At 41.9% G+C, this 22,491-nt stretch overlaps 1 protein-coding gene across 1 annotated transcript in view; it reads right to left on the bottom strand.

Moving 5' to 3' along the window:
* The window catches only part of LOC137642430 (complex I assembly factor ACAD9, mitochondrial-like), a 91,588-nt gene extending 71,317 nt beyond the window's left edge, over positions 1-20,271 (bottom strand). Inside the window, exons 1-2 of the mRNA XM_068374978.1 lie at positions 19,961-20,271; positions 2,179-2,261 (exon numbers count right to left, since the gene is read on the bottom strand). Of these exons, the coding sequence (XP_068231079.1) occupies positions 2,179-2,261; positions 19,961-20,104 (227 nt within the window). The 5' untranslated portion in view covers positions 20,105-20,271. The remainder of the gene's footprint in view (positions 1-2,178; positions 2,262-19,960) is intronic.
* Positions 20,272-22,491: the final 2,220 nt, after the last annotated feature.

Here is a 22,491-nt window from a genome sequence, read left to right on the forward strand (position 1 = left end):
GATGCCAGAGGAATGGAGAGGAAGCCTAATCCTCCCCTCTATAAGGAGAAGGGAGACTCCAGGAATGTGGCAACTACAGAGGCATAAATTTATAAGCCATACTATGAAGATATGGGAGAAGATCATTGAGAAGAGACTCTCAGATGAAACAAAAATTGGTGAGGAACAATTTGGATTTATGCCTGGAAGAGGGACTGTAGATGCAGTATTTGCTTTGAGGCAGATTATAGAAAAACATCGGGAGAAACAGAAAGGATTACATATGGTCTTTATTGACATGAAGGCATACGAACAAGTACCCCGTCAGGAGCTGTGGAGATGCATGAGAAAAGGGAGTCCCTGAGAAATATGTAAGAATCACCCATGATATGTATGAGAGGGCAGAAGCAAATGTTAAGAGCAGTATAGGCCTACATCAGGGGTCTGCATTGAGCCCTTACCTATTTGATCTGGTTATGGATGTAGTAACACAAGGTATTAGAGATCAGTCTCCTTGGTGTATGCTTTTTGCTGATGATGTTATACTGTGTAGCACTAGGTGAGAGGTAGTAGAAGAGAAACTGGAGGAGTGGGGAAGAGAAATGGAAAACAGAGGATTGAAGATCAGCAGGAAAAGACAGTATTTGAGATTGAAAAATGGGGAGATTGGGAAAGTTAGTTTACAAGGAGAGAGATTGAAAAGAGTTGAAAATTTATATATATATATATATATATATATATATATATATATATATATATATATATATATATACATATACAGTATACAGTATATATATATATACATATGTATGTATAGATACATATATATATATATAAATAAATAAATATATATATATATATATATATATATATATATATATATATATATATATATATATATATACATATATACAGTATATATATACATACATACATACATACACATACATATGCGTCCGAGACTTGGCTTTATAGGGTCACCTCTCTTCTCCATTCGGCTTCCGGAAAAAACTGACGGAGAAGAGTCAGAGTGAAGAGTACCATGGGTTAAGAGAAAGAAATCGAGATTTCTTGAGGATGACCCAGAAGGCATGGAATCTTTTATGGATCTCTTCTTCCTCCTCCTGCCATACGCTTTCCACTGGGAGGATGACCACTCCTGACCCTCATCACAAGGAGATTCCTGTCTGCAGGAGTGTCCTCTATAGCCAATACACAAATGGTGGGGATCCTTCTCATTGGGGCTCATAAAGGTGCCCAAAGTACCGACACCCCAGGGAACATCCGCATCTCTGCTGGCATATCTTCAATAGCCACTCGCTAACACGCTAGAAATAGAATGAAAAGTTAGTAAGCCAAAAACTCCAGCCAGTAAAAGAACGTCTGCTCTCACCGACGGCTGAAATCAGAATGGGTGCTCAGTGAGCAATCAGGGAAGAGGGACTTTCCACCAGTAACTACTGGCCACTTGTTTACACCTCATTGGAAGTTTAACAGACGTAAACTCAGGCTTCGCTGATATCTATCCTACATACTGGACGAGGGTTTGTATTGTGCCGGAACACGTATGAATAAATTGTGTAAGCAATAATACCCAATATTCAAAGATCACAATAAAAAATAAATGACACAGTAAACACACAGCAATCAAATGTACAACCTTTCAGGAACAAAACAAGAAATCTCAATCAGTAAACTTTATTATTTCTAAAAAGATAATCTTTAATGAAGCTAGACCATTGACATTACTATTACACTAATAACATAGAAACTGGCTTGAGCATAGCACACAAGACTTGGGACACACTGACCTGGTGTCACTATGAATACAGATGGTAAAAGGGATACAGATAGGACAACATATGTTAATAAAAAATAATGCATTGATTACTGAAGAAAATCTTGCATATTTAATGGGCAATAGGTATACCATTCATCATGGCTAGCATTATTATTGTCATAGGTAATAACTAGCTATTAAAATGGACATTTTCTAACAGCATAATATTTGGGTTTAATAGATGGATTAAATTTCTTCGCCTAAAAATAAGATTACCAGGTAAACACAAATTAAGTCATGCACATCATAGGGACTCTAATAATCTCTAGCTCCTACAATTTCAATAACAAGTGGACTTACTACACTGATAGTAAAACTTATCTGTGACTATTACAATTGGCAAACGCAACTACACTTACTTTCCAAGGAAGACATTCTTTATGAAAGGTGGTCGAGCAGGCTTCTTGGCAATGGGGCTTGTGGTTTCATCTACTTCTTGCACCTGAAACAGTTAATGACAAAATGGATTAAAACTTAATATTAACAGATTAAAATATTTTTTTTAAAATCAAGAACATATTTACCACTGACATATTTGAATGCCAATCATCAACCAAACTTCTAATCATTAAAAAAAACTACTTTGCGCAAGAAAGTTACCCACGTCTAGAAAATATTGTTATCAAACCATTACCTGATCTTGTTCTTAGTACTTTACAAATGTGTATAAATAAAGCAACCAGTATTCAAAATAATCCATTGCTCTTTATAACTTAAATAGCAGGAGGGAAAGGCTTCAGACATTGCCTAAAAGAGACTAATGGATATAAGATAAGGGCACAATAAAATCTGTTCCTATCCATACTGTAGCAACTCTATAAATCAATCTTCAAGAATGGACAAACACAGTGATAAGCAACACATAATAACCAATACAGTATTAAAAACAACTACCTCTGCCATAAGGAACTATTGCAAGAATATCTGCGATTTCATTTTTAAAGTTCTATCAGTTTCTTAAAATGCATTATGTATTTGTATATAAAACAATACAGTATATGCAAACATAAAATTCAGTACCTAACCAGTGCACATGTCAGGTCTTTATAAAATACTTACAGAAACTATTTTCTTGTTAAAATCCGGATTATCTATGCAGCCTCCAATTGTCGTATTCTTCCTAATATGTTATTTTTATTCTATCTATCTATATACCAAGGCACTTCCCCCAATTTTGGGGGGTAGCCGACACCAACAATGAAACAAAACAAAAAGGGGACCTCTACTCTCTATGTTCCTTCAGCCTAATCAGGGACTCAACCGAGTTCAGCTGGTACTGCTAGGGTGCCACAGCCCAACCTCCCACATTTCCACCACAGATGAAGCTTCATAATGCTGACTCCCCTACTGCTGCTACCTCCGCGGTCATCTAAGGCCCCGGAGGAAGCAGCAGGGCCTACTGGAACTGCGTCACAATCGCTCGCCATTCATTCCTATTTCTAGCACGCTCTCTTGCCTCTCTCACATCTATCCTCCTATCACCCAGAGCTTTCTTCACACCATCCATCCACCCAAACCTCGGCCTTCCTCTTGTACTTCTCCCCTCAACTCTTGCATTCATCACCTTCTTTAGCAGACAACCATTTTCCATTCTCTCAACATGGCCAAACCACCTCAACACATTCATATCCACTCTAGCCGCTAACTCATTTCTTACACCCGTTCTCTCCCTCACCACTTCGTTCCTAACCCTATCTACTCGAGATACACCAGCCATACTCCTCAGACACTTCATCTCAAACACATTCAATTTCTGTCTCTCCATCACTTTCATTCCCCACGACTCCGATCCATACATCACAGTTGGTACAATCACTTTCTCATACAGAACTCTCTTTACATTCATGCCCAACCCTCTATTTTTTACTACTCCCTTAACTGCCCCCAAAACTTTGCAACCTTCATTCACTCTCTGACGTACATCTGCTTCCACTCCACCATTTGCTGCAACAATAGACCCCAAGTACTTAAACTGATCCACCTCCTCAAGTAACTCTCCATTCAACATGACATTCAACCTTGCACCACCTTCCCTTCTCGTACATCTCATAACCTTACTCTTACCCACATTAACTCTCAACTTCCTTCTCTCACACACCCTTCCAAATTCTGTCACTAGTCGGTCAAGCTTCTCTTCTGTGTCTGCTACCAGTACAGTATCATCTGCAAACAACAACTGATTTACCTCCCATTCATGGTCATTCTCGCCTACCAGTTTTAATCCTCGTCCAAGCACTCGAGCATTCACCTCTCTCACCACTCCATCAACATACAAGTTAAACAACCACGGCGACATCACACATCCCTGTCTCAGCCCCACTCTCACCGGAAACCAATCACTCACTTCATTTCCTATTCTAACACATGCTTTACTACCTTTGTATAAACTTTTCACTGCTTGCAACAACCTTCCACCAACTCCATATAACCTCATCACATCCCACATTGCTTCCCTATCAACTCTATCATATGCTTTCTCCAGATCCATAAACGCAACATACACCTCCTTACCTTTTGCTAAATATTTCTCGCATATCTGCCTAACTGTAAAAATCTGATTCATACAACCCCTACCTCTTCTAAAACCACCCTGTACTTCCAAGATTGCATTCTCTGTTTTATCCTTAATCCTATTAATCAGTACTCTACCATACACTTTTCCAACTACACTCAACAAACTAATACCTCTTGAATTACAACACTCATGCACATCTCCCTTACCCTTATATAGTGGTACAATACATGCACAAACCCAATCTACTGGTACCATTGACAACACAAAACACATATTAAACAATCTCACCAACCATTCAAGTACAGTCACACCCCCTTCCTTCAACATCTCAGCTTTCACACCGTCCATACCAGATGCTTTTCCTACTCTCGTTTCATCTAGTGCTCTCCTCACTTCCTCTATTGTTATCTCTCTCTCATTCTCATCTCCCATCACTGGCACCTCAACACCTGGAACAGCAGTTATATTTGCCTCCCTATTATCCTCAACATTCAGCAAACTTTCAAAATATTCCGCCCACCTTTTCCTTGCCTCCTCTCCTTTTAACAACCTTCCATTTCCATCTTTCACTGTCTCTTCAATTCTTGCGCCAGCCTTCCTTACTCTCTTCACTTCTTTCCAAAACTTCTTCTTATTCTCTTCATATGACTGACCCAATCCCTGACCCCACCTCAGGTCAGCTGCCCTCTTTGCCTCACGTACCTTGCGCTTTACTTCCACCTTTTTCTCTCTATATTTTCATACTTCTCTATACTATTACTCTGCAGCCATTCTTCAAAAGCCCTCTTTTTCTCTTCCACTTTCACCTTCACTCCTTCATTCCACCATTCACTGCCCTTCCTCATGCTGCCTCCAACAACCTTCTTGCCACATACATCACTTGCAATCCCAACAAAATTTTCTTTTACTAACTTCCATTCCTCCTCTAAATTACCAGTTTCTCTTACTCTCACCTCATCATATGCCATTTTCAACCTTTCCTGATATTTACTTTTTACCCCCGGTTTTGTTAGCTCTTCAATCCTCACTACCTCCCTTTTACATCCACCTACTCTATTCCCCCACTCTTTTGCTACAACTAATTTTCCTTCCACCAAAAAATGATCAGACATACCGTTAGCCATACCCCTAAACACGTGCACGTCTTTCAATCTTCCAAACATTCTTTTAGTTACCAACACATAATCCATTAATGCCCTTTCTACTACTCTTCCATTTGCCACTCTTACCCATGTATACTTATTCTTATCTTTCTTTTTAAAGAAGCTAGCACCTATTACCATCTCTTGTTCAACACACATGTCTACCAGTCTCTCACCACTCTCATTTTCACCTGGTACGCCATACTTACCAATGACACCTTCTACCTCTCCAGCGCCCACTCTAGCATTTAAGTCACCCATAACAACTACATAATTCCTTCTACCCAGTCCTTCTACACACCTAGTTAAATCATTCCAGAAATCATTCCGATCTTCTTCACTTTTCTCACTACCTGGCCCATACGCACTGACAAACGCCCAACATTCCCTACCCAACCTAACCCTTACCCACATTAACCTAGATGATATCTCCTTCCATTCCACTACTTTACCTGTCATCCATTCACTCAGCAATAACGCCACACCCTCTCTCGCTCTTCCCCTTTCAATCCCAGACACTCTACCAGACATTTCACCAAACATCACTTCACCCTTTCCTTTCATCTTTGTCTCACACAAGGCCAATACATCCATCCTTCTACTTCTAAACATACTTCCAATCTCACATCTTTTACTCTCTATCGTACTACATCCACGCACATTTAAACACCCCAAAACTAGAGTGCGGGGAGCAGTCACTCTCCCCCCAGCTCCATCTCCTTGTCGATGTCTCGCAGGAATTTTTTACAGGAGAGGGGGTTCCCAGCCCCCTCGTCCCGTCCCTTTTAGTCGCCTCTTACGACACGCAGGGATAACGTTGGCGCTATTCTAATTTTTATATGCCCCCGCGGCCACAGGGGGGCATATATTAGTAAAATAAATTTTTGAATATACTTACCCGATAATCATGTAGCTGTCAACTCCGTTGCCCGACAGAATTCTACGGGAGGGATACGCCAGCTATCACAATACTAGAAGGGGGTGTACTCACCAGCGCCACCTGTGGCCAGGTACTTCAGTACTTCTTGTTGACACCTCCTCAATTTTTCCTCGGTCCACTGGTTCTCTATGGGGAGGAAGGGAGGGTCAATTAAATCATGATTATCGGGTAAGTATATTCAAAAATTTATTTTACTAATAAAAATAACATTTTTCAATATTAAACTTACCCGATAATCATGTAGCTGATTCACACCCAGGGGGGTGGGTGAAAACCAGTGTACAAGATTAAAGGATAGCTAAGTATCCCATATTTCATATAAGTTATCTCAAATAACAATGAAATAATAAGTACCTGGTAAGGAAGTCGACTTGAACCGTTACTCTGCCTCTTTTTTAAGTTCGTCTTCCTTACTGAGCGCAGCGTTCCTCTTGGAGGCTGAATCAACTCAAAGGTGCTAAAGTATATAGGGCTGCAACCCCTACTAAAGGACCTCTACACAACCTCTAACCCAGGCGCTTCTCAAGAATGAATTGACCACCCGCCAAATCAAAAGGATGCGGAAGGCTTCTTAGCCTACCGTAACAACCATAAAAACAACAATAAAAGTATTCAAGAGAAAGGTTAAAAAAGGTTATGGGATTAAGGGAATGTAGTGGCTGAGCCCTCACCTACTACTGCACTCGCTGCTACGAATGGTCCCAGGGTGTAGCAGTTCTCGTAAAGAGACTGGACATCTTTAAGATAAAATGATGCAAACACTGACTTGCTCCTCCAATAGGTTGCATCCATTATGCTCTGCAGAGAACGGTTTTCATTAAAGGCCATCGAAGTAGCTACGGCTCTCACTTCGTGGGTCCTTACCTTCAGCAAAGCAAGGTCTTCCTCCTTTAAGTGAGAATGGGCTTCTCTAATCAGAAGCCTTATATAATACGAAACCCCGTTTTTGGACATGGACCTCGAAGGTTTCTTGATGGCACACCATAAGGCTTCTGACTGTCCTCGAATAGGTTTTGACCTATTAAGATAATATTTCAGAGCTCTGACAGGGCAAAGAACTCTTTCTAGCTCGTTACCTACCATGTTGGAGAGGCTAGGTATTTCAAACGATCTAGGCCAAGGACGCGAAGGAAGTTCATTCTTAGCTAAGAATCCGAGCTGTAAAGAACATGTTGCAGATTCGGATGTGAACCCAATGTTCTTGCTGAAGGCATGAACCTCACTGACTCTTTTAGCTGTTGCAAGGCAGACGAGAAAAAGAGTCTTGAGGGTAAGGTCCTTGAAGGAAGCTGACTGGAGAGGTTCGAACCTAGGTGATATAAGGAACCTTAAGACTACGTCTAGGTTCCAGCCTGGAGTGGGTAGACGACGCTCTTTAGAAGTCTCAAAAGACTTAAGGATGTCTTGAAGGTCCTTGTTGGAAGAAAGGTCCAAACCTCTGTGGCGGAGAACTGAAGCCAACATACTCCTGTACCCTTTAATCGTAGGGGCTGAAAGGGATCTCTCATTCCTAAGATGTAATAGGAAGTCAGCTATTTGGGTCACAGAGGTATTGGTAGAGGATACTGCATTGGCTCTACACCAGCTCCGGAAGACTTCCCACTTGGATTGGTAGACTCTACGAGTGGAAACCCTCCTTGCTCTGGCAATCGCACTGGCTGCCTCCTTCGAAAAGCCTCTAGCTCTAGCGAATCTTTCGACAGTCTGAAGGCAGTCAGCCGAAGAGCGTGGAGGTTTGGGTGCAACCTGTCTACGTGAGGTTGACGTAGAAGGTCCACTCTTAGAGGGAGAGTCCTGGGGACGTCGACCAGCCATTGAAGTACCTCTGTGAACCATTCTCTTGAAGGCCAAAGGGGAGCAACCAGCGTCAGCCGTGTCCCTTCGTGCGAGATGAACTTCTGAAGGACTTTGTTTATTATCTTGAACGGTGGAAATGCGTAAAGGTCGAGATGGGACCAGTTCAGCAGAAAAGCATCCACATGAACTGCTGCTGGGTCTGGAACTGGGGAACAGTACAAAGGAAGTCTCTTGGTCATGGAGGTGGCAAACAGATCTATGGTCGGCTGACCCCACAAGGTCCAAAGTCTGTTGCACACGCTCTTGTGGAGGGTCCATTCCGTGGGAATGACCTGATCCCTTCTGCTTAGGCAATCTGCTGAGACGTTCATGTTGCCCTGAATGAACCTCGTAACTAGGGTGAGGTTTAGACTTCTTGACCAAATGAGGAGGTCCCTTGCGATCTCGTATAGGCTCCTCGAATGGGTCCCTCCTTGCTTGGAGATGTAAGCCAAGGCTGTGGTGTTGTCGGAGTTCACCTCCACCACCTTGCCTAGCAGGAGGGACTTGAAGTTCAATAGGGCTAAATGAACTGCTAGTAGCTCCTTGCAGTTGATGTGGAGCGTTTCCTGTTCCTCGTTCCACGTTCCCGAGCACTCCTGTCCATTCAAGGTCGCGCCCCAGCCCGAGTCCGATGCATCCGAGAAGAGATGAAGATTGGGGGTCTGAATCGCCAACGATAGGCCCTCCCTGAGAAGGAGATTGGTCTTCCACCACAAGAGAGTGGTCTTCATCTCTTTGGTGACTGGGATAGAGACTGCTTCGAGAGTCAAACCCTTGTCCCAATGAGCTGCAAGATGGAATTGAAGAGGGCGGAGGTGGAGTCTCCCTAGCTCGACGAACAGGGCCAGCGATGAAAGGGTCCCTGTGAGACTCATCCACTGTCTCACCGAGCAACTGCTCCTCTTCAGCATGCTCATGATGCAATCTAGGGCTTGGCTTATCCTTGGGGCCGATGGAAAAGCCCGAAAATCCTGACTCCGAATCTCCATTCCCAGGTACACAATGGATTGGGAGGGAATGAGCTGAGACTTTTCTAGGTTGACTAACAGACCCAGTTCTTTGATTAAGTCCAAAGTCCAGTTGAGACTCTCCAGACAGCGACGACTCGTGGAGGCTCTCAACAGCCAGTCGTCTAAATAAAGGGAGGCTCTGATGTCCGATAAGTGGAGGAATTTTGCTATATTCCTCATCAGATGCGTAAACACCATAGGAGCTGTGCTTAGGCCAAAACACAGGGCTTGGAATTGGTAGACAACCTTTCCAAAAATGAATCTCAGGAAAGGTTGGGAGTCTGGATGAATAGGAACGTGAAAGTAAGCATCTTTCAGGTCCAACGAGACCATCCAGTCCTCCTGCCTGACCGCTGCTAGGACCGACTTCGTCGTCTCCATCGTGAACGTCTGCTTGGTGACATAAGCATTGAGCGCGCTGACGTCCAGCACCGGTCTCCAACCTCCTGTCTTCTTGGCCACCAGAAAGAGACGGTTGTAGAAGCCCGGGGATTGATGGTCCCGGACTATAACCACTGCCTTCTTCTGTAAAAGGAGCGACACCTCCTGGTGCAACGCTAGCCTCTTGTCCTTTTCTTTGTAGTTGGGAGAGAGGTTGATGGGAGATGTGGTCAGAGGGGGTTTGCGGCAGAATGGTATCCTGTAACCCTCCCTCAGCCAACTGACAGACTGGGCGTCTGCACCTCTCTTTTCCCAGGCTTGCCAGAAGATCTTGAGTCTGGCTCCTACTGCTGTCTGGAGATGAGGAGAGTCAGTTTTTTCCTTTAGAAGCCTTGGAACCTTTCCTAGACTTGCTCCTGGAAGAGTCTGGACGGGAGTTACCTCGGCTGGGGGCTCTACCACGAAAGGGCGGAATAAACCTCGTAGCAGGAGTATCAGCCACTGGGGTGCGATAAGTCCTGGGGACTGAGGAAGCAACCTTAGTCTTACGAGCTGATGAGGCCACAAGATCATGGGTGTCCTTTTGTATCAGGGCCGCAGACAAGTCCTTAACAAGCTCTTCGGGAAAAAGGAACTTCGAGAGCGGAGCGAAAAGGAGTTGAGACCTTTGACAAGGTGTGATGCTGGAGGAAAGGAAGGTATAAAGCTGCTCCCTTTTCTTAAGCACCCCTGACACAAACATTGATGCAAGCTCGCCAGATCCATCCCTAACAGCCTTATCCATGCAGGACATTAAGAGCATGGCTGAGTCCTTGTCCGCAGGGGAGGTCTTCTTGCTAAGGGCCCCCAGGCACCAGTCTAGGAAATTGAACATCTCAAAGGCTCTAAATACACCCTTCAGGAAGTGATCAAGATCTGAGAAGGTCCAGCAAACCTTAGAGCGCCTCATTGCTGTTCTACGAGGAGAGTCTACCAAACTTGAGAAGTCAGCCTGGGCAGAGGCAGGTACTCCCAAGCCTGGTTCCTCTCCTGTGGCATACCAAACGCCCGCTTTAGAAGTGAGCTTAGTCGGAGGAAACATAAAGGAAGTCTTTCCTAGTTGCTGCTTAGACTGCAACCACTCCCCTAAAATCCTTAACGCTCTCTTAGAGGACCTTGCTAAGACGAGCTTAGTATACGTAGACTTGGCTGGCTGCATGCCCAGCGAAAACTCAGATGGCGGAGAGCGGGGGATAGCAGAGACAAAATGGTCTGGGTATACCTCTCTGAAAAGAGCCAAGACCTTACGAAAGTCAATAGGAGGCGGAGAAGACTTGGATTCATCCACGTCTGATGAGGGATCCAGGTGTGCAGCCTCATCATCAGAAACCTCATCACCAGAGTGTAGCGAAGTGAGAGGTAAGGTATGCTGAACAGCAGAATCTGCACGAGCTGGAACAAAAACACTTGTGGTTTCCTCCTCAAGTCTCTGTTGAGGGAACACCTGAGGCTCAGGCTGCAAAGGCTGATCAAAAGAAGTAGCAGAAGGTAGGCGCATGGGTGGAGGAGGCTGACTCCTGGCATGAGTGTCTGAACTCAAGAGTTGCGCTTGCTGTAAGGTTGGTGGATGCGCAGTAGCAGGTTCCTGAGGAACGAGTTGAGGTTCCTGAGGTGTGAGCTGAGGTAGTGGCTGCGCAGAACGCAGTAATTGTCTCGCGAGTTGAGGTTCCTGAGGCGCAAGGCTAAGGTGTTGAGGTTCTCGCCTTGAGGAGGGTTGAGGTCGCTGCAGCGAGAGCTGAGGAGTCTGACTCATGGATGGGAGAGGTTGTTGTACCTCAAGAGAGTGTTGCCTCACTGGTGGAACTGCAAGTGGAAGCGGAGGAAGCAAGGTATAAGCTTCCTGTTCCCATTGCTGAGGTTGCCTTAAGGAAGGCGGAGGGAGCTGCACACCACTGGAAACTGTCAACTCAGAACGTGGTAAGGTATCCTGAGGAGCCTCAACATCGTACGCCTGGCAGGCAGGACTGCGGTTAGGCGGAGCGCTCGCAGGAGGAGGTGTAACCTTCTCAGCCTGACACTCACGCATCAAGACCGCAAGTTGTGACTGCATGGACTGCAGTAGAGTCAACTTGGGGTCGGCAGACACTAAGGTCTGCTGAGGTAAAGCCTTAACAGAAGAGATCTGTTGCGGCAGCACCTTACTCCTCTTAGGAGGTGTGCATTCAACTGATGACTGCGGCGAGTCAGAGCTGATCCAATGACTGCAGCCAGGTTGTAGAGCTCTTGAGGTCTGGACTCTGCGTTTGAGTGGTCTTGAGACCTGAGTCCAACGTTTCCTCCCTGACAATTCTTCAGCAGACGAGTAAAAGACGGGCTCAATCGTCTGCAGGTGGGAGTGACGGTCTCTGGAAGACACGCCCGCAACCACCGAGGATACTTCTGTGCGCCGATCAAGGCCTGCCGAACCCTTTTGCCCTTCGACATTGCTTCTCCCCTGGGCTTGGGAGCTTGCAAGAGGTCCCGGACTGGGAGGACGACTGGCACGCACAGAAGTACCCTCACGCACCACACTGACACTGACACTAGCACTTGGCACTGCACTGACACTAGCACTCGTCACAGCACTGGCACTATTACCACCCACTGCACTCTTGACCTTAAGTTCCTTAACTTCGGCCATAAGAGACTTATGATCACTAACCACCGACTCCACTTTGTCACCTAAAGCCTGAATGGCACGCAAAACAACAGACATATCAGGTTGAGGGCAAATAGTAGGTTCGGGGGTAGCCACTACAGGGGGAGGAAAAGGTAGGGGATCATGAGGTGAGGAAAAAAGTGAAGAGCGAGAAGAACTCCTCCTAACTCTCTCTCTCTCTAACTTGGTTGAATACTTAAGAAATCGGACAAAATCAAGTTCCGAAAGTCCGGCGCATTCCTTACATCGATCTTCCAACTGACAGGGCCTTTCCCTACAGTCAGAACAAGCGGTGTGAGGATCTACCGAGGCCTTCGGAATACGCCTATTACAAGACCTACATCGTCTATGGGGTGGGGCTTGTGAAATGTCAGACATCTTGAATCAAAAGAGTTAGCCAAGTGGGGATTCCAAATCAAGCAAAAAGATCGTTAACCATTAATCAGGACTAAATAATAGCTATCTAAGCTAATATAGAAGTTTTCCAGTAAAGCGACAGCCGAAATCTGAGAGAAATACTTCACCAAATAGCCGTGAAAATACTCCAAGATCATAAGCGTATCCCAGAACGTCTTGCCGGAAGCACGACAGAGGAAAAATTGAGGAGGTGTCAACAAGAAGTACTGTAGTACCTGGCCACAGGTGGCGCTGGTGAGTACACCCCCTTCTAGTATTGTGATAGCTGGCGTATCCCTCCCGTAGAATTCTGTCGGGCAACGGAGTTGACAGCTACATGATTATCGGGTAAGTTTAATATTGAAAAATTGTAAATTATACTGTAATAGCATTATACAGTACTAAAGTACAGTATTATTTTTTTGTGCTTAATTGCCCTAATATATAAGCATCTTCTTCCTATAGTTTTTAAGATACTGTATAGCACTATACGGCGAAGCATGTCGCCCAACTTTAAAGCCAAGGGCATTAAAATATTACTGATTTCCACCACGTATGAATTTCAAATAAATTTCTTGGTATAATCAAGTAATTTGATGAAAAATAAAACTTGGCTTAAAAGATAGATGCTTTTAATATATAGTAAGTTTTAAAAGGTCCTACTGTAATTTCTATATTCCATGACTGTTTCCCTCCGATCATGAAAAAGTGCATATTCTATATGCAATGACGTCATTCACACTACTTAATCTATATTTCATCTAAATTTGGTCTCTCCCAACTTGACTAGTGAAGCTTGTAAGACCCTGATGTCAGAGGCAGAAAATAAAACTAAATTTGATAAATCTATACAATTCTGATATTGTTACCCAACACAGAAGTGGTTATAAATTCCACCAATGCCATACAAATCCCTCAAAGTTCAAATTATTTTTTTTCAAAGGATGTTGTTTATAAAGATAAGGACAAATGATATGAGCAAAATTTTACGAAAAATTTGCTTTAAGTGATTTGTTAAAAGAAAAAAAAAACATTAGCACCTGTTATAATTTCTATTCAAGTTCTTTTATACACAATAGTGAAAACAAAATGTTGTGGACTTTGATTCCTTTATACGCAATTGTGAACACCAAATGTGGATTATGATTCATTGATACGAAAGAATAAAGTTCAAGAACAATGCTCCACTGATAACAACAGCAGATAAGATACTTACTCCCTTTAAATAAATCATAAGCCATAACACCACATTTTAAAAACAAAAACAGAAAAACTACCCATAATAAATCATCACAACAGATGTCCAAAGCAGATGCACTAAGACTTGTAGGGTGGTTTAGGTAGGAAGTAAAACTTAAAAGGAGTCAAGTTTTTATAGTGAGGAAAAATACAAATTACTTAAAAAACTTGATTGGTTCCTACACGTACAGCATACAAACCCTCGCCTTTTAATAGGAGAATTATCCTGTGGAGGGATTTATTCCCTATAATCAAGTTGGTTGGTACAAAATTTGGGAAGGCCCGAGCACTTTGACATGAGTTGCAAAGTGTTGACTCTTGTCCACCTCCCACTACCTTTGTAAAAATTCTCAGGGGATAGACAAGGTTTCTGTCCTGCAACAGATGGTCACTGAAGAGCCTCTATCCTAAAAGGGTATGATGTCTGAAAAGTGCAGTCAAATAAGTAATGGGGATGTCCATATTCAAGTCCATCCTCTTTGGGACCGATACTGCTATATCTACTTGTACAGCAAAATTGCTTGGGGGGGGGAGAGAGAGAGAGAGAGAGAGAGAGAGAGAGAGAGAGAGAGAGAGAGAGAGAGAGAGAGAGAGAGAGAGAGAGAGAGAGAGAGAGAGAGAGAGAGAATTAATAATAATAACTATAAACAAACTATGAAAACTATATCCTATAAACCAGGAAAATGAAATACTGTAATGATATACAATAAGAAAATATTGATTAAATATGACCAAGATGAATACAGTATCATGACACAGCATAACAAATCTACGGAAATTTCACATTTTAAGATCGAATTACTTCCAGATCAAGTTACGATCTGTCTCCTGCAACCTAACCCTGTCGTAAGTTGAGGACTACCTGTAGTTCTCTAGACTCAAAAGTCACAAGCAACCTAAGATACTTACTATGTAGCATAAGTTCCGATCTTGCTGTTTCCGATAGCATGGTTTCTGAACGACTATGGAGAACTAGTGTGTGGAGATCTGTCTTGACGGGAAAGAAAGCAATTTGTACATTCCTGTTTAGATGAAACATGAAGGGAAGACCACAATAAACCTCGGCATTCATGAAAGGAAGATCTTGTGCAGTAATCCGTGAAAGAAGAGTGATCCAGAATCCTGAACTGGAAAACCTGGAACAAAGCCAATGGCAGAAGTTCCATTACCCATACCCCACTTAGGAACAGACCGGAAAGATCCAATCATGTGGTGTACAATCACATTGTTCAGGGACTATTTAAGCGGTGTCAGAACACATACAGACCACAGTCGACATGAAAGGCCGGGTCTAGAACTTTCTGAAGAGGGAAGAGAAGTAGGGTAGTGAATATCCTCCTGCATGGGATATGCCTGTTCAGTTCTGTAAAACACCAAGCAGAGAAGGAAACTGTGTGCACCATTATACAGTCCCACGTAATGAAACTTCCTGTTACAAAACCCTGTCTAGTTTCCAGGGAGAGAATATACCAGGACTGTGTTCCTAAGTGGAAACTCTCGATATGTACCAAAAGCCTTCTCTACATTCTTCTCTTGGTGTAAGAGATGCAAGAAAAGCACAAGGGCAGCTGCCAATGATCTTACTGGCAGTGCTTGTGCTTGGTCTTGCATGACACCTAATATTGGTAACAGGAGCGTGAGCTTCCTAACTCGTATTGAAACGTCCCCGTGGGGAACGGATGGATTTGGTAGAGCTTCTTTTCCTATGAAAGTATGTATAGGAATTGGCCAATGTCTCATGAAACTTGGACTCCTCTCACAGTGTGTTTGTCCTTATGGGTGAAAATGTCTCTGCTGCTCTCGAAGAAGTTGGAGGGAGAGGGTGGCAACTCTCATCATGACCGACGATGTGCGTACTGTGCTCACTCCTGTACTATACTGGTGGCAGGAGCGTGACCACTGTACCTCATACCGAACCACCTGCCAATATTGGACTGGAGGGTGATGTACAGTACCGACCTCTCACGTTTCAATGTGGTAAGGTCGGACAAATTCTCGTTAAGAGTTTGAATGATTCGTATTCATAGGTGGTTTCTTCTTTAGGAGCAGTGGTGTCGTGCCTGAAGGCTCAGCAGCTCAAAAAATCCTTCTTATGGAGAAGCACTAGTTGCTTCAGTTCCTGTATTACGTACCGCTCAAAGCTGGGTACAAACTTGGCACCTACCACTCTGAGCTAGGTAAAATCTTCGTATGTATCGCACATCCTGGTGCATGCCAAACTTACATACACAAAGAAATATCATCAGTGACACAGCTAAGTTGATTGGACATCTTAGATTTGGAAAAAGGCCAAACATAAGTTCAAATGCAGTGCATACCAAAGTTTTTTTTTCCCACAGATTTAACATTCCCCATGCACGGCTTCCCTCTCTCTCCTAAAACAGAGATGTCCAGGAAAAGGAAAGAGGGTGATGCATTACATTCTAAACCCTGCTTGTAACAAACAGAGTACTGTACACCTGTAGCGACATGTATATTTAGGGATGAGAGTACTGTATTCCAGGCACATACATACGCACCTTACAAACAAGGGAAAAATGCATTGGGATCCATCCCCTATATGATTGTGCACGCAAGATATCACAAGCTTAAACGATCCCGTTGGTTCAATTTATGTGTGTGGATGATCGTATTCGTGTCGTGGAGACCTTGCTCGTATCCATGAAATGATCACTGCACACATACAAGTGTAAGACAATACTGTAAGTAAAAGACTGTACGTATAGCTTGTGCATGTAGTAATCAGGAACGGGGAGATCATGTGCATGGAAAATTGTTGCCCGAGAAACTCTATGCAGCTCATAACATTTCTAAGATTACTGTATACTGTAGTCTTTTCACACGTCATCAACCACTTTGGCCCATCATACAGTATTGCTATTGCTATTATATGGCACCCAATCTTAAGCGAACCAATGTGACTTCAGGTCGACACATGCCATGCCCATGAGAAATATCTTATCCAATCACAAAGCAAAAGGTCACAGGTCTAGGTCAAGAGGTAAAACACAAGCCCTTTCCACTTTTAAACGCCAAAGATAGAAGCAAAGCTCATAGTTTTATGATTAATTTTCAATTCCTGTTGCCTTTTTCTTATACAATATAAAGCAGATCTTGATACGTTCTAAACAGAAATTATTCATGACTCACACAAAGCAAGTTCTGCCTACATGAATGTGTAGATTTCACAGCAGGAAGAATGCATGTACAGTATATGATATATATATATAAAAAAAAAAACCCTGAGTTGAAAAAAGTATGATTTTGGCACCACCAGACTACGACTTCTTGTTATGTAAGTACTCTTATATAAGGAAAGGGGGTGAAAGAGCTTGACACCATAAGTTAGGTTAGGTCAATTTACTACATATTCCTGAGATTATTTTCCTCGAAATATTTGCTGTCCCCGAATGACAGACATAAGCTAGAATGTATATTTGGAAATATGGTAATAAGAGGAGAGGTGATTAACCCCCTTCTTTCCAGCAGGCAGGGAAATGGCAAACTATGTCAAGTTAGGTGGGGATACCTTAACCTAGGACATACCCCTTTGATTTCCTTGCAACTTACGCACAGCAAGCAGTCAGCTAAGGCACAAAAATAGTTCTATCCTATTTATTATGACTCTTACAGTAACCTCACCACGAATCTATATTTGTATTGATAGGTGTAGATCTCAAAGAGGGTGAATGCAGTTTGTAGGAACAGGTGTAAACTTTCTTATTACTTGTCAAATTGGTATTCTTTATGGAGAAGTTATTGTTTATTTTGGTCTGAAATATGATAATATATAGTAAAGAAATATGATTTAGTGTTACATTGCCGGGAGTGAAGCCAGTTGGGAAGCAACTACATGGTTGAAACTTAAGTCTTAGGGTAAGCTAAGAAAGCGACAGTCTAATGGGGGTCACAGCCTCCCCGGTAGGTAAGTACGTATGGATACAGTTCCTAGGTTAGGTGGTCTTGTGTCTCTTTCCCTTTTAAAATGTGGGTTTTCAGTCACAACTTTCAAAATTCTAAACCCGATCTGCCCCATGCTCCTACTATTGAAGCCCTTGTATATCAGCGGCCAGCTCCTCAGGCATGCATAGCAAATGGGGATTTTCTTCCCATTTTCTAATTGTTCATAAGACATGACTGCTGCAATGCAAAAACTGTGTCCATTTTTCTATAAAACCTCTACACAAAACCATCACCTAACCTAATCTTCCCTATCAAACTTAACCTAAAAGCAGAATCCCTACCTACTTAACTTATAGGGAGGTCTCACGCACCCTGCGTACCCCTTACACAGCCGTATTCTTAGGGCTGATTCTTAGATTAGTCCAGTCGCGCTCTGCTCTCGATCCAGTCAAATATTGTTACCCATTTTTAAGTGGAAGCATTCACACTAGCGCTCGGGTCCGCTCTCACTCTAGTCATGACAGAAAAAAATCAATATGTACAACAGGACCATAGGTGTGAACACCCCAGTACCTAAACCGAACTGAGACTGGAGTGCGACCGGTGTGTCGGTCTGAACGATCCCCCGGTCTCAGAATTCTCCTTGATAATCTGCGCATGCGCGAACATTACCGTTTGCCAGTGCATACGAGGTTGATGTTTTATTTTCCTGTAATGTTAGCGTGCGCAGCTCAACATTACCGCTTGCCAGTACATACGAGCTTGATGTTTTATTTTAATGCGAGCGAAGCGAGCTAATGGCGGAAAAGAACCATTATACAATGTCAAGGAGAATTCTGAGACCGGGGGATCGTTCAGACCGTCACACCGGACAGAAAACGAGAATCAACCCTTAGCTGGCCGCCATCAAATACACAGGTGACCATTATCAATCATACAGCCCCATGTCTTAAGAAATCCCAGTACCGGTATTTTTGTAGTGAATTACAGGGCAATGTAACCTAGGAAAAAAACTACTGTTTCTTGTAGAAAAAATTACGCTCTCTTCAAAAATGACACTCGTTTCCGTCGCAAATGAATAGTTTCAGAAATATATATACATCTATATCCTACGATAATGGGGGACCCCCAGTGGGAACTCGGGGTTTTGGGTGGGGAAAACGATATACAGTATAATTGTTTTCCTATAGTAAATAACGTGAATTAACAGAATTTAATGTTCATTTCAATCGGAAACAAACAGATCAACCAATTCGGATAACTTTGAGTTGCACGGCGTCACTTCTCTTACGAACGAACGATAACATTAGCAACGTTACCAATAATACACAGTGTTACCAACGTTGACGTATGGTACACAGAGTTACCAACGGCACGCTGACATTACTAAAGATAGTAATGATAGATATTTCCATAAGTATTTTAAACAATTTCTCCATATAAGTTTTACTCAATATATAAAAAGTACAAAAAGGGCACAGAACCTAACAAACCCACCTAACCTAGCCTAGTAGTATGATAGGTCACAAAATAACATTTGATCTACATCGGACGTTGGCAGCACTGGTTACTGTATTTTTTCATGACACAATCTTTGTAACGGCGCCTCCAAAGTTTATCCAGATATACTGTTTTGTATTTTCCTCCGGTTATTATAATTTCAAGAAGGTAATGTATAGAGAAGAAAATGCTTGTTTTACGTTTATATATCGATTCCCCAGTATGTTTTCCCCACCCAAAACCCCGAGTTCCCACTGGGGGTCCCCCATTATTGGAGGATATAGATGTATATATATTTCTGAAACTATTCATTTGCGACGGGAACGAGTGTCATTTTCAAAGAGAGCGTAATTTTTTCAATAAGAAAAAAATAGTTGTTTTCCTAGGTTACATTGCCCTGTAATACACTACAATGAAACCCCAGTACCTGTGAAAGGCCTAAGGGTAAAGTTATACCACCAAAATTTGCCGGTGTTCACAGAACGCCCACGGTCCACTATAATACTTGGTTTAAGGCCTCCGGAAAGCATTATTTGTTAGTATGAATTTACACATTTTCATTATATAACATAGACACACGGTGAAATTAGCTACCATACCTGTGCTTGTACGTTGCTATCTGGAGGGGAAGTATTAAGGCCTCTGGAATAGACGGAGATTGGGGCCAGCCACTTTCCACTTTCGGGAACAAAATTCCCCAGCCTAATGCACCTAGTCGCATTTAATTTGAGTAAAGTAGCCATGTCAGAACCACCAGATACTGAGCCAGATGTGTAAATTAGGCCTCGACCAAATAAAAATCACAGAGTAACTGAGAAAATTTCGTAACTTCTACGGGGCAATGACGAAACAGGATCACATAACCAAAACAGAACACTTTTCTTCTGGTTGTTCAAGTCCAAAGTTGCTGATAACTTTAGTAGTGTTTATCTAAACATGTGATTATTAAACATTGTGAAACACTTTATCTTTCGTATCACCGCTACTAAGATGATTACCAACTTCCTTATTAATTGTAATCCCCAACCAATTTGCATCAGTTATAAGCTCGCAAATAAGGCATAATTTTGTATGGAATTTATGTGCTTGATGTACCTTATGTATATTCACGTAGACTCGTTACTATTAGATAACTAGTTTATCTTAAACTGATATACATTAACCTATGGTACATTTATCTATATTAACGAGAATGCTAAAACTTTTTTACCCAAGGACAACATTGATTGTCATTTACTTCACAGATGATTTCGTTAAAATCATTATTAGACCCAACACTAACAAGGGCATTTCACGGCTTACATAGCGAAGATTATATTTAGCCTACTTATAGAAAGGGCACAAAAGCACTAAACAGATATCCTCTTTGAAAATATCTTATATAAAGCCCGTAATCACGGGATTAATTAGCATAGTTAATTCCGTAAACTGGCGTCACAGCTGCTATGGTCTTGAACGACGGTTATAGAGAGACATAACTGGCATAATGGAAGTTTCGAAGGTTATAGGCTGTAGAATAGGCTCAACATCGCTATGAAAGTTCAGTGACTTTATCTACTCTTTTTTAAAGGCTTTCGTATCGAGACATTACAGACTGTACCCTCACATGGTTGTGGCCAGAATTTCAGCGAGGGAATAAAATTTACATTTGAAGGGATTTCCTTAACTTTACCAGCTTAATGTGTATTCTGACAATTTACCCCATTGGAACAAGAAATGCTAAATCTTCTTTATTCCTCAAGTCATATGTTTCTTTATTATAAACAGTTTAGTTACGGTATTGACATTTATCTAATGAAAATAATTTGGTTCTTGTTACCTTTACAATTATGTAAGAACTGAGAAATTAATTGATCTGGTTATAGGGTTTAACGCAAATGGCATATGGCTACTTTCCTCTTGGTAAGGATAGAAGAGACTTCAGCTATGGTAAGCAGCTCTTCTAGGAGAAGAAAACTCCAAAATCAAACCATTGTTTTCTAGTCTTGGGTAGTGCCATAGCCTCTGTACCATGGTCTTCCACTGTCTTGGGTTAGAGTTCTCTTGCTTGAGGGTACACTCAGGCACACTTCTATCTAGTTTCTCTTCCTCTTGTTTTGTTAAAGTTTTTATAGTTTTTATAGAAAATATTTATTTTAATGTTACTATACTTGAAATATTTTATTTTTCTTCATTTCCTTTCTTCACTGGGCTATTTTCCCTGTTGGGGCCCCTGGGATTATAGCATTCTGCTTTTCCAACTAGGGTTGTAGCTTAGTATTTAATAATAATAATAATAATAATAATAATAATAATAATAATAATAATAATAATAATAATAATAATAATAATAATAATAATAATATGTTTATTCATGATATTTTGATACAACTTAATGACATCAACTCACGCATTAAGTGACTGAAACAATTATCATAGTTTTGATTAGGCGCAATGCAATTTGCCACTGAGCCATATAGTTGATTTCCAGGTAGAGAAGATGAAAAATAAGGAATGGAATATATCATGGAGATCGATTGATAGGTTAAATTGTTTTAAGAAAAATAATGGAAGGTCATAAGTTTTGTGTGTCTTTTGCACTGTTTTAATATATTTTCATGACATGGATATTATACCATAGTTGAAAATCAAAATTTGATAAGAGAAATTAATGTTAAACATACGGTTGTGAGGCAAATTAATTGAAAACTGGGTTATCTAATTACAAATGCAGGTTTATTAATATTGTTTTCCTTCATCCACATGGATATATATCATCTGAGAATAGTATATATTCACTAATTATAGAATTGATACATTAATCTTGTGATTTTCTCCCGCCCCCACCCCCCACAAACAATTTCTCGGACCTTGCCCCCACTGATAGCTACGGCACTGTTCTCAGTAGTCTGGGTGCCATTTTACTCATGGCTCTGTACTTATTCTAATGCCTTTGCCCAATCCGACGTCATGTTACACGTAAAACGATACTGTGATGCACTACGTCATTTTCATAGTTCGGTTTCAAATGGTTTACAGATATTTACGTCAAAATATTGTATATTCCAATTGTTCTATAATTTGTAGTAATCACTCAGCAATGTGTTAAGTATTTGGTTGATCCTGCTTTTCAATCTATATTATTATTATT

Source organism: Palaemon carinicauda, chromosome 6 (genome assembly GCF_036898095.1).
Source record: "Palaemon carinicauda isolate YSFRI2023 chromosome 6, ASM3689809v2, whole genome shotgun sequence".
NCBI lineage: Eukaryota > Metazoa > Arthropoda > Malacostraca > Decapoda > Palaemonidae > Palaemon > Palaemon carinicauda.